The 12,547-nt window shown below is 58.1% G+C and overlaps 1 protein-coding gene across 2 annotated transcripts; it reads left to right on the forward strand.

Annotated features, from left to right (window-relative positions):
• The first annotated feature begins 2,239 nt into the window (after positions 1–2,239).
• On the forward strand, positions 2,240–11,300 carry PITX2 (paired like homeodomain 2). 2 transcript variants are annotated; one of them, XM_088524043.1, is made up of 4 exons: positions 2,240–2,297; positions 7,780–8,043; positions 9,152–9,357; positions 10,732–11,300. In XM_088524043.1, the coding sequence occupies exons 1-4, from the start codon at positions 2,240–2,242 to the stop codon at positions 11,293–11,295; spliced, it is 1,092 nt and encodes a 363-aa protein (XP_088380169.1). In that variant the 3' UTR covers positions 11,296–11,300. The 2 variants fall into 2 exon arrangements, with proteins under 2 accessions (XP_088380169.1, XP_088380170.1); XM_088524044.1 differs by lacking the exon at positions 7,780–8,043 and having other exon boundaries at positions 2,240–2,285.
• The last annotated feature ends 1,247 nt before the right edge of the window (positions 11,301–12,547 follow it).

The following is a 12,547-nucleotide window of genomic DNA, read 5'->3' on the forward strand; positions in this document are numbered from 1 at the left end:
CGCACACCTGGCGGCCGCGCAGCCGGTGCCGCCCGCCGGTCCCGCCGGGAAAGTTGGCGCCGGGAAAGTTGGCAACTTGCACCAGCGGGCAGGGCGGCCCTGCGCGGGCGCGGAGGCTCCGCGGCCGCCCGCTCCCGCCGCGCCTCCGCCCCGGTCCCCGCGTCCCGCGGCGAGGAGCGAAGGGGCAGGAGGGAAGGGGCAGGAGGCCCCGGGCGCCCCGCGCAGCCCCGCGCAGCCGCCGCCTCCCCCGCTCGGCGGAATCTCTGTGACGTCACGGCGGGAGCCGCGCGGGGGGCGGGGGCGGCGCGGGAGGGCAGCTCGAGGCGCGGAGGCAGCGGCGGCTCCGCAGCAGCGCAGGAGCCCGAGCGGCGCCGCGGCCCCCGCGCGGCCCCGCGCCCGCCTCGCAGCGCAGCGCAGCGCGGCGCAGCGCAGCGGGCCGGGGGCGCAGAGCGCCGGTGAGTGAGGCCGCGGGGCGGCGCGGAGAGGAGCGCGGCGCGGCGGGGCGGGAGGGGAGGGGGCCGGAGCGCGGCAGGGCGCCCCGTCCGCCCGCGGCGGCAGCTGCTGCCGAGCGAGGCGGCCCCGGAGCCGGGCCCGTTCGCTGCGGATTGTGCAGTTACCCGCATCCGAAGCCATTGATCCCGATTTCCAAATTGCCCTTCTTTGTGGAGATATTTCCGAATGCGGCGCGAGTTGCTCGTTTCCTCGGAGGCAGTCCGGGCTCAGCGCGCGGAGCGGCGCGGTGGCTTCGCGCCGGGCCCGGCGGCGCCGGAGGCGTTTAGGCCTCGTCCGCAGAGCCCGCGACATTTGCCAGACTCCAGGGACCCCGGTTATTTTTTTTTCCGTGATAGAATAGAGATAGATTGTTAAATATATATACATGTATTAATAATAACGTTGTAGCAGTGCGCTGCGCGGCAGCGTCCTGCGCTCTGCACTGCGGCGCCGGGACAGGCTGCGCGCGCGGAACCGGCTGGCTCCGAGTGCGCGGAGGTGCCGAGGGGGGTGCGCGGGCGCTCAGGGAGCGAGCGCGGAGCGGCTGGGCCGCCTCCCGGAGTTGCGCTCGCACGATAGGGAACCGGCGGGCCCGCTGGATGCGCCCTGCGAACAGGACACGGGGCGAGAAAAGGAACGCGCGTCGGGCGCTGAGAGCAGGGAGCAGTGAGAACGGGCTGCGAACTGCAGCTCTCGCGGGGCGCGCGGCGAACGGAGCGAAGAGTGTCCCCTCGATGGCGGCAGGGGCGGCTACGCCTCAGCTCGCTGCATAACGGGGTCCCGGGCTGGATGCGCCTGCCGCGCTGCTCTCCGCAGGGGCGGTGTTGACACCGCGCTGCTGCATTATCCCCAAGCAATGTGCCCGCCGCTCCTCCACTAGGCCCCGTTATCGGCGGCGGCCTTGAGCTCGGGCCGGAGTTTCTGCGGAGGCCTCCTCGGGCTTGGGAGAGCAGTCGCTGTGCGGGAATAAAAACGCCCCGAGGAGAGCCGAGGCTCAAACCTGCCCGTGCCCCCTCGTCCCCGCGTGCCACCCCGCTGCGGGAGCCGTGCAGCCGGCGGGCGCGCTGCGCGGTGGGAGCGCGGCGAGCGAGGAGAGGAAGGATTCCCGAAATGATGGAGACATGCAAATTTCGCCCGGAATTACCATAAACAAACACGGGAAGCCTGGGCTAATAAAATCCCATCTGTGTTACTTCATATCGAGTTAGTAGGGAGCTGTGATAATGAATTTTGTAATATCTCGCCAACAGACATCTCAATCAGGCACTAATCCGCTGATTTTAGAGTCGAGCCGACCGGGCTGGGGCCGCGGCTGCGGCGCGCGGGGCCTCGGGCTGCGGCCGCGCACCTCCCGCGACGCGGACGCCCGCAGCGGGGAAGCTCGCCACGGGACGGGCCGTTCTGCAACCGCGCTCCGCGGCCGCCGGCCCGGCTCCCGGCAAAGGTCGAGCGTTTCGAGGACTCGGAAAAACGTCAACGCAGGTCTGCGCCCGTCCGCAGGCGCGGCTAGAGTGTCCGCCGGGCAGGCCGGTCCACGGCTTAGACTCGGGGAGAAATGGTCTGGAGCGAGAGCCGTTCGGGAAAGACTTGGCTTTCGTAAACGGTCGTTGCGGCAGGGCGTCCGAGACGTTACCTTTTTTTTTTTTTTTAATATGATTTATTTGCTCTCGTGCAATCTTGCATTATTATTACTGTTATTACGACTACTAATAATGCGCTGCAATTCCTATTTTCCAGAGAGCGGGTAATGGAGTCCAACTGCCGCAAACTCGTATCGGCCTGTGTGCAGCTAGGTAAGCGAGGCCGTTTCGAGCGCGTCCCGCGCGGCGGCCGCTCTCTCCGCGGGGTCCCCCGTGGAGGGCCCGTTCTCGCGGGGCGCGCAGCTCCGCGAGGGCAAAAAGGCGGCCGCGGCAGCGGGACGGGGGCCGCAGCCCCCCGGCGCCGCCGGTAAGAGCCGCCGCGCGCCCCTCCGCGGGACCCGCTGCCGCCGCCGCCGCCTGCGCGGGCCCGGGGCGCCCTCTGCCGCCCGCCGCGCTGCGCCGCCGCAGCGGGCATGGGGGGCGCCGGGCCCCCCCCGCGACCCGCCGCGCGCAATTTGCGTCTCGCGTGGCCCCGGCGGAGCACCCCTTGCGCACGGTCCTCGCGCAGCGGCTCACGGGGGGAACCAGGCGGGTGGCACGGAAAAAAAAGCCGTGCAAACACAGTGCAAAGAAGAAAACAAGCGCGCCGCATTTCCAGAGACTGTTTAATCCAAGATAAACGTAATTTTGTTTAAATAAAATATATTAACCTGAATTAATAATACAGGAAACCCGCGTGAATTAATAATGCACGTATTGCCGGTCTCGTGGTTAAACACCTCCTTGGGAGAAGGCGGCATTAACCCTGTTTGGCCGAACAGCTCGCTGTGCCTGCAGCAACAGCGAGGGCCTCCCGGCGCGGCCCTTCCCCTTCCCGGTCCCACGGCCCGTCCGCCCCCGCATTCGAGAGCTGGACTCCAGAGCCGCCCTGCGGGGAGGAACGATGCGGCTGCAGGAAGGCTAGAAAGCAAAACGCGGGCTAATTCCGAAGACGAAGGTATTAGGAACCACTAATTTTTAATCCCGGAAACATACGCGATATTAAATTGAGCACAAATAGGCTTTACTGACTCTGCAGCTCCCTCCCCCAGTAATCAGTGTTAAATAATGTGGAAAGGAAGGGTGACATTGCTTTATATATGGTTTGGAATAAGGAAGGCGTTTTGCCCTCCCCGTTTTTTCCTCCCGCTGAACAGGTGGTCTTAATCACAGCCCTTCGCACGAACTAATGGGAAAGTGGGGACCTTTCTGATATAATAAATTTATGAGCCCTTACACGCCAGCTTTATTCAACTAAGTATTTATAAAAGTAATATCCACATATGCTCCCTGACATGGTAACTTTTACTTCCTCTGCCGAAAAACAAATGGTTATTTTCTTAGCCATCAATTATGAACCCGGATTACTGTAGTACACGTAAAATTTCCTGCCTCATTATGGTATCAGTAAGTCTGTTTTGTACCCTTCGGATTGAAGGGGAAATTGCTATCTAAACACCCTTAATGCCAGTAATTAAATGGCAAGTTGGAGGTGAAGCAATGAGGGGTTGCTCAGCCATCAAACCTTCCTCCCTGCAAGGCGCAGCGCTGCCCGCAGATGTGCTTATATTAACGCATGCCTGCAGACCTCATAGATACCTATACACAACAGACAATGACAAGTCTTGAAATGCCCTGAGCTGCATAGGCAGCTCCCCGCAAATAATAGAAATCGTGGATGTTTCCTTTTGATTCTGATTTTTTTTTACCCTTTGCTCTGCTCGTGATCGTGTAGTGCTGGTTGGTTTTGAATTGCGTGCGTGTCAGGACTTCGGGTTTCATGTGATTGACTTCAAAAGAGTCGTCCTTCGGGCAGGCTGTGTTAGGAAGCGGGGAACGCAGCAAAGCTCAGGAAAACGCTGTTCTGCCGCAGTGCCGGTTTGCAGATTGCTCGTGCACTTAGGTATTTCACAAGGCAAATCCAATATGTAATCGCAACGCGAGTAACTGGGATTAAAGCAGTGGCACTGGCAGGAGGAGTAATAATGAGAGCGCTCAGCCAAGCCAGCACTGACGGGAAGGGAGGGAACGAAATTCAGCAGACCCTGCAGACTACACAGGCGTGCTCGGTTCCTGCAAGGAAACTCGTTCGGGAACAAGGCAGAGTGAGGGTTGTTTCAGAGGAAAAACCATGAACCTCCTAGCCATGTCGAGGAAATGAAAATGCGAGAATAGAAGAATATTATTGCAGCCTAGAATGTCAAATCCAGCTCAGTGGTTGTTATATTTACCTAGACAGACGGGAAAAAAAGGAAAAGAAAAGAAAAAAACACGCTTCTGGATGACCAATCCCACGAAATTATGAGAATTTAAGCACACGCTTTGAAAGCCACACCGCACACGGCTTAGTTTCTAATAATGTTACTCGAATAATCTTTTCTGCAGGATAGGAAGATGTTTGAAAAGTGTGTGTGTGCGCACATCTAATTTATGAACTGCCTGGATCTTACCTAAGAAATCGTTTTCCGAAATCGCTACCCTGAGTATTGCTGAAGCAGCAGCCTCCCAACACTAAGCGCCGAAAGCGCATACCTCCTTATATCATCATTCAGCACCGAGAATTGATTGTCTCAACTGCTCCAAAAGCAAAAACAAAAACAACAATTAAAAAAAAAAAAGGAAAAATCTTAGGGCTGAATATTCGGTAACTTAACATCGTTTTTAGGAAAAAAAAAAAAAAAAAAAAAAAAAGGAGGGGAGGGGGAGAGCGGGAGAGGAGGCGGGTTCGGCTGGTGCGGAACGGCGCGGAGGGGGCGGCTCAGCCCTCCCCGGGCCGGGGCCGGGGTCGCGGCCGCTCCGCCTGGTCCCGGGCCGGCCCCGGGGAGGAGCCGGGGGCGGGAGGGCCCCCGAGGCCGCCGCTGCGGGCCAAGGCAGGGAAAGTCGCTCTCCCCTTGCAGTAGCCCCTGCGAAGCGCAAATTAAAAGTTATTTGTTGTGCTGTGGGGACGCAATTCCCCCCTCCGCCACCGCCCGCGCATCACATATGCAGCAGTTGTTCGCCTCACTCCAGGGAAAACTAAATGTATAACGAAAGCTTATTCGTGAGCAGGAATATACTAATGGAACAATCTGATGTCTTCTTAATCCTATGTAAAAAGCTCTGTAGTCTTCCTAATATTGACTGAATGGGTAATTAATGGCTCTTCATCTAGGAGAATACCCGGTAATCCGAGATAGGCGAGAGACAACAAGCCAAAGGTAAAAGACAACAGGACTAGCTGGAGACTCCACACAAGGACCGATTTATCCGTTTAGCAGAGTATTACGTCCAGAAACAACGATCCTTGGAGTAGATAAAGGCAAAAGTGGGAAGACAGAGTCGCGGTAGGGCCGGCAGCGCCCCCGGCTCCCCGCACCTCTGTCTGCGCCCAGCGCCGCGGCCGCGAAACCGCCCGTCAGGAAAACGGGAAAACTATACGAATAGTAATAATAATAGTAATACAAATAGTAATAATAATAATAATAGTAGTAACAGTGGTGGGGGAGGCCCCCAGTCTCAGCGTTTGTCACTGGCAGACGCCCTCGGCCCCAGCGCAGGGAACTGCCCCACAGGGCGCTGGGGGACGCAGCCTGGGGGAGTCCTCGAGAAGGGACAGGAGCTTTCAGTAGAAAAAAAAAAGGCATTTTTGACATTTTAATTGAAACCCTCGTTGGTGATATATTACTCTGGTGGCTGCAGTTAGGTTGTTTTTCGGTGGGTTGACACATTTAAAATATCGTTTCGCTCGGGAAATCAAGGCTGGCGCTCAGCTGGCGGTTGGATATGCGGGATTTACGCGGCGGGGGTCGCCATGGCGCCGGGGGCTGCGTGGTGGCGCAGGGCTCCGCGGACGCGCGGGGCGGCCGCGCCTCTCCCGGGCTGCCCTCGGCCGCGGCGTGGGGCGCGCGGGGCCGCCGGGCCGGGGGGCAGCAGGGCGGGCGGCGGCGCAGGGCTCCGCGGAGCCCGCGGTTCGCGCGGAAGAAGCGCCTCTGCCGGGGCGCCGCGCAGGCAGGCGGCCTCTCCCCGGCGAACCCGCAAAAACCACGAACAAAACAAAATTCCCTCAACCCGAACCAGCAAAAGAAATGGCTCAAGCAGGAGGGCCTGCCTTAAAAACGCGACGGAGCTGCGGGCTCGTGGCGTCCCGGCGCCTCCGCGGGTGCGCACCCAACGCGGGCGGGTGGGTGCGGAGCCCAAAGGAGAAACGGGGATGTGATTAGTAAACAAATTGTGCGGAGCCGAGCTGGATTCATATTGACTTAGTTATAGGTCATCTGCTGCCGGTGCAAAGGGAGGAAATATTTACTTTACACATATACTTTATGATCTTGGGGGAATTAGAGGAAATTCAATAAGAAAATGGCTAGAATCATTTTAAACCCCCTATTTAAAAGACTTAAGCAAATTAGAGTCTTATCAGATTAAAATCCACTACAAATGTAAGAGCATTGTCTCCATCGAAACGCTGTGGGGTCTGCGGGAAGAGATTCTTTGCCAAATCTCAGGGATAAAAACACGTCATTTAAACACCAGATAATGAGCAGAATGTAAATTAATTTAACCTTCTTTACTAACAGGCTGCGAAAGCAGTATGTATAATTCAGCGATAAGTAAGATCGCGAGAGGGAATGGTACGTGGCTCAGGAGAGAGCAGTAGTGAGTGCGAGGGACCCTGACAAAGGGACATGGGCGTAGGGAACAGTTTGGGTGCTGCGGCTGTCGGTGGGAGGCCGCTTGGGCCCGCTTGGGAAGTTTTCGTTGCAGAGCGCGCGATGTCGCAGTGCCGATACATGCGCGCCCGGCGCAACCTGCTCCATCGTCGTGTCCTGAGGCTCAGGAGTAAATCCTGCCCCTGTGCCCGGAGGCGGGAATCGGTGGCGCTGCTGAGGTCGCGGGCGGCGCGAAGCGGAGCGGCCGCGGGTTCCCTGGAGCCTGTAAAGCGCTCCCGTGATCCCGGGAGGAGGATCCCAGTGCGCGGGAAGGTGGGGGGCCCACGCGGAACTGAATTAATACAGGGTAGACGGCGGCTGGAAAAAGGCTCGCGGGGCCTCGTTGCTCGAAAGCCTCCTGAAAGGCCGGCCGGGAGCCGCAGTGCCCACGAGCGGCTGTTCCCGTGCTCCCGCGGCCCCGGGCAGCAGCGCGGCAGCCGGGCACGCCGGCCGGTGCAGGGCCAGCTCCCGCCGCGAGCGCGGCGCGGGGCCGCGCGGGCGCTGCTCGCCGTGCGCCCGGGCCCCGGCGGGAGGCGGTGGCGCCCATCGGCGCCCATTGGCGCGGGGCGGCGGGGGGCGGGGACGGGGGCGGGCAGGGCGCCGTGACATCACGGCCGGGGCAGCCCGCCCCGGTTTAAGATGTTAGGCCAAGAGGGAAGCGGCGGAGCTGAGGCGGTGCCCGGCTGGCCGCGGCGCGGGTCCATGCGCGGGCAGCGGAGAGGAGCGCGCCGCGGAGCGCCGCCGCCGAGCCTGCCCCCCGGGCCGCGCCGCCTCGGGGCCGCCGCCGCCGGTGCTGCCGCCGCGGGACGGGAGCTGCTCGCCCGCCTCTTATCGCCGTCGCTTGCGGCCCCCCGCGCGGCGGCGGTGAGCGGGGGGACACTCGTCGCCGCGCCGCCCCCGCGGGAGCGCCTCCGCACCTACACGTACCGGCCCCTCCAGACACACGCACACGCTCTCCTGCCAGCCCCCCGGGCGCGTAGACTGTGGCGTCCTTTTGCCGATGAACTGCATGAAAGAGCCGGGTAACCTGGAGCGCCTGGGAACCGGGAGTAAACTGTGCTCCTCCTCACCTTCCTCCTCCTCCTCCTCTTCATCATCTTGCCACCACCAGCAGCAGCAGCAGCAGCCCGCGCTGGCCATGGCTACGGCGCTGGCGCCGGGGCAGGCTCGCTCCTCCCTGGAGTCCGCCAAGCACCGGCTGGAGGTGCACACCATCTCCGACACCTCCAGCCCCGAGGCCGCAGGTAAGCGCGGGGCGGCCGCCACCCTCGGGCCCGCCCGGGAGCCCCGCGCCGCGACCGGGCCTGCGCCACCCGCTACCCCGGGAAGCTGCCCCGGCTCCGCTGAACCGCGCGGCTCCGCGTGCCGACGCCGAGGGGGCTCCGTGTGCCTGGAGAGACAGGGGCCGGCCGGCCCACGGGCGGCGAGGAGCGTGCAGAGACATGGGCGAATAACGTGCTTATACACGGGCCAATAACGTGTGTAAAGACGGGCGAAAAACGAGTGTAGACGCGGGCAAATAACGTGTGTAGAGAAGGACAAATAACGTGTATGTTTTCAGGCGAATAACCTGTTTCTCCATTGGAGAATAATATATGTAGATAAGCGGATAACTATATGTGGAAAAGACAATAACTTAGGTATCGTTAGGCGAATAATGTGTATGTGGGACAGACGAATAACATATATCGATTCGTGAACAATATATTTAGAATAGACAAATAACATATATATCGGTAGGCGAATTATATATATACGGGATAGACGAGTGACATAGATATTGATAGGTAAATTACATATATATAGGATAGACCTAATAACAGATATCCATAAGTGAAATACATATATGTATATATGGGATAGACGAATAACATAGAATCGATAGGTGAATTTTATACATGTATATGTGTGTGTGTGTGTATATATGTGTGATAGAATAATATAGATATCGATAGGTGAATAATATATCTCTCTCTATATATATCCTCTGTATATATTCTCTCTATATTATATCTCTGCATGGGCGGGAGGAACAGCCCGTACTTCGCGAGGCGGGTGCCTTGCTCCCGGGGGAAGCGCTCGCCTCTGGCTAAGCGGGTGGCCGCCCGTGGCAGGGAACGTCCCGCGCCGAGGAGGCAGCTCGGGCGGCCCCGCGCTCTCGCTCCCGCAGGAGCCCCGCGTGGCCGGCTCGCGTGGGCAGCGCGACGGGCGCCCGGCCGTGCGCGCAGGGTGCGCGGTTAATCATTACCCTGGGGCGCTGCGCAGCCTCTCTCTCTCTCGGCAGAAAAGACACTGCAGCCTGAGGTGCCCGTGTTTTTTTTCTCTCGTTTCCTTTCTTCTCTTCCTTCGCAGAGAAAGATAAGAGCCAACAGAGCAAGAACGAAGATGCCGGGTCCGAGGACCCCTCCAAGAAGAAGAGGCAGCGGCGGCAGCGCACTCACTTCACGAGCCAGCAGCTGCAGGAGCTGGAGGCCACTTTCCAGCGCAATCGCTACCCTGACATGTCCACCCGGGAGGAAATCGCCGTCTGGACCAACCTCACGGAGGCCAGGGTTAGGGTAAGCCCCGCCGCTGACTGCGGTTCCGGGCGGCCGGGCCGGGGCGGGCAGCGGGGGCGCCGCCGCGTTTGCAGCTGCTTTCGATTTCGGTTTGTACTGCGAGCTCGGGCCGCCGCGCAGAGCGGCGCGGCACAGGACGGCGCCGGCGGAGCGGGACAGAGCGGGCGCGCTCGCTCCCCTGGATGGGCTCAGCGCACGGCTCGCCCTCGCCGCGCGAAGCGTCCTGCGCGTGCTGAGCGAAACGCTAATGAAAACATTAGCCAAGAGAGCGACTTGGAACAGGCTGCAACCTGCGCTGCCTCTAATGAGAAAAAGATGTAAAACACACAAGGGCTTTTACTTAACTCGGCGGCACTCGCGACGTGCCCTTCCTTGCATTTTCCTTCCTTCGCTTCCCTAGTGCTGCCGGCATGCTCTCTGCCCTTTCTGCTCCGAGATTTATGGCACCAGCAGCGCCTGAGCCCCCTTCTCTTGCTCAGAAGCGGGAAGGGGGCGCCGGGCCGGGTACCATTTGTGCCCCAGTGAGAGCGCGGGGCGAGGGCGCTCGGGGCGCCCGGGCCGTGCAGGGAGGGAAAGGGGCTCCGGGCGGCAGCGGCTCTTGCCGGGGCCGGCGGTTTGGGCCGCGGGACTGCCGCTCTCCCCGGGGCCGCTCGGCCTCCTCCCCCGCCGCCGGGGCGGCCCGAGGCGAGCGGGGCTGGTGTGAGCAGCGCGGGGCGGCTGCAACCCGCCGAGAGCGGCGCTGGCGGCGGCTGCCGCGCGGATGTGGATTGGAGAGGGCGCCTTCCCCCTTTGTCTGCGGGGAGGGTCCCTAGCGCGCTGCAGAGAGGCGACCCCCTCCCCAAGGAGCAGTCGAGTAGCTTTGCTTAGAGGTGCCTTTCGGCTCTGGAAACTTTCGCGCAAGGGCAGTATGTGGCTTTAACAAACCAAGGCAGCGACTTTATCAGCTGCTGGCTTCCCCCCTCCCTCGCCGTAACACGAATCACTGTCTCTAAATCCGGCGAATTTCCAGGCGTTTTGCCCCCGGTTTTGCACTCCCCATTTCCCCTGGACGGCTCCAGTTTGGAGGAAGCGAAGGAAGGAGGGAAGAGAAAAGAAAAACGAAAGAAAGGCGGAAGCGTCGCCTTCGGTGTCGGAGTCAGAGCTCCGCAAGCGGCAGGAGAGGCAGGGGCAGCGGCAAAGCCGGGGGTGGCGAAAGCCCCCCGGCGCCGGGGGATGCTCCGCGGGAGGCGGCGGGGCCCGCGCTGCCTCGCGTAGGTCCCGGCCGGGGCGCCGGTCGGGACGCGGGCCCGAAGGCTGCGGCTGGAGCTGCTCGGTGACTAACGCGCGTCTCCCCCACCCCCCCCTCCACCCCCCTTCCCTCCCCCGTTTTTAAAGGTTTGGTTCAAGAACCGCAGAGCCAAATGGAGAAAGCGAGAGAGGAACCAGCAAGCCGAGCTTTGCAAAAACGGCTTCGGCCCGCAGTTTAACGGCCTCATGCAGCCCTACGATGACATGTACCCTGGCTACTCTTACAACAACTGGGCAGCCAAAGGCCTGACCTCCGCTTCCCTCTCCACCAAAAGCTTCCCTTTCTTCAACTCCATGAATGTCAACCCCCTGTCTTCTCAGAGCATGTTCTCCCCTCCAAACTCCATCTCCTCTATGAGTATGTCTTCAAGCATGGTGCCCTCTGCGGTCACGGGAGTCCCCGGCTCCAGCCTCAACAGCCTGAATAACTTGAACAACTTGAGCAATCCCTCCCTGAATTCTGCTGTGCCAACGCCAGCCTGTCCCTATGCTCCTCCAACACCTCCTTATGTATATAGGGACACATGCAACTCCAGCTTGGCGAGTCTGAGACTTAAAGCCAAGCAGCACTCCAGTTTTGGCTACGCCAGTGTGCAGAACCCCGCTTCCAACCTGAGCGCTTGCCAGTATGCGGTGGACAGGCCCGTGTGAGGGACAAGAGCGAAGCACTGCCCGGGAAGCCCTTCCCGCTCCCGCACGGACTCACACCCGCGCTGCAAAGGCAGGGGCACTAGAGGGAAAGAGCGAGGAGGAAGAGGCAGAGAAAGAGAGAGAAGGAAACCACTGAAATAAGATAGTTCCTTTGTTTTCAAAGGACCTCCTACAGATCCGGAGACCTTTCACTAAGAGTATTTCAACAGTTACAAGGACATATATATATATTATATATATATATGGACAAATGTTTGACTGGATATGATATGACATTTTAATGTTACTATAAGCTTGTTATTTTTTAAGTTTAGCATTGTTAACATAAAATGACTGAAAGGATGTATATATATCGAAATGTCAAATTAATTTTATAAAAGCAGTTGTTAGTAATATCACAACAGTGTTTTTAAAAGGTTAGGCTTTAAAATAAAGCATGTTACACAGAAGCGATTAGAATTTTTTCGCTTGCGAGCAAGGGAATGTATATACTAAATGCGACACTGTATGTTTCTAACATATAATTATTAAAAAAAAAATGTGTGAATATCAGTTTTAGAATAGTACCTCTGGTGGATGCAATGATGTTTCTGATACCGCAATGTAAAACATGCCCTGTGTATAACATTTCGTACAATATTATTGTTTTACTTTTCAGCAAACATGAAAAAAAAATGTGTTTTATTTCATGGGAGTAAAATATACAGCATACAGTTTTGTCTGGATTTTTATTTAATGAGCCCAACTGCACAGTGGTAACGAGTCTGCAGAGACTGTCTGATAGACGAGCCTAGATCACGTTAGCTGGAAACACAGGGCAGGACTTTTTATTGCAATAAAAATACATGCCACTATTTTTCACGTAAAGAAATCCCTCACACTAAAGTTACATGCTAATTTAACGCGGGACTTGGAAATCCTGCCGCTGTGTTTTTGCAAAATAGACGAGATTCTAGTATTCCCCTGCACAGCTCCGAGAAAAATGGATTATTTGACATTATTGGCCCCAAGAATGACGAGCCAAAATTTCTCCCGCTGTGAAGGAAGTTTTTATTACATTAAAGAAAAGCGGAAAAAAAAAGCAGTTTGCAAACAAACCTCTCCAATTCAAAATAATCCATCCCCTTGGCCGTCCCCTGCAACCACCTTTTCCCAAAGCAGGGAGCTCCTTCATGCACTATTACATTTCTATTTCTAAATCCCCCATCAGCCATTAGCAGAAACAAAGAGCAGCCCAAATAAGCGCAAGCCC

This window comes from Tinamus guttatus, unplaced genomic scaffold (genome assembly GCF_059628265.1).
Source record: "Tinamus guttatus ecotype Peru unplaced genomic scaffold, ASM5962826v1 Tinamus_guttatus_pri_ptg000202l, whole genome shotgun sequence".
NCBI classification, from domain to species: Eukaryota; Metazoa; Chordata; class Aves; order Tinamiformes; family Tinamidae; genus Tinamus; species Tinamus guttatus.

Excerpts from the sequence above, each read along its gene's own strand:
- PITX2 (XM_088524043.1), top strand. The coding sequence starts at position 2,240 with ATGGAGTCCAACTGCCGCAAACTCGTATCGGCCTGTGTGCAGCTAGGT. Across the intron at positions 8,044-9,151 it reads CTCCAGCCCCGAGGCCGCAG|AGAAAGATAAGAGCCAACAG; the intron begins GTAAGCGCGGGG and ends CTTCCTTCGCAG. Across the intron at positions 9,358-10,731 it reads TCACGGAGGCCAGGGTTAGG|GTTTGGTTCAAGAACCGCAG; the intron begins GTAAGCCCCGCC and ends CCGTTTTTAAAG.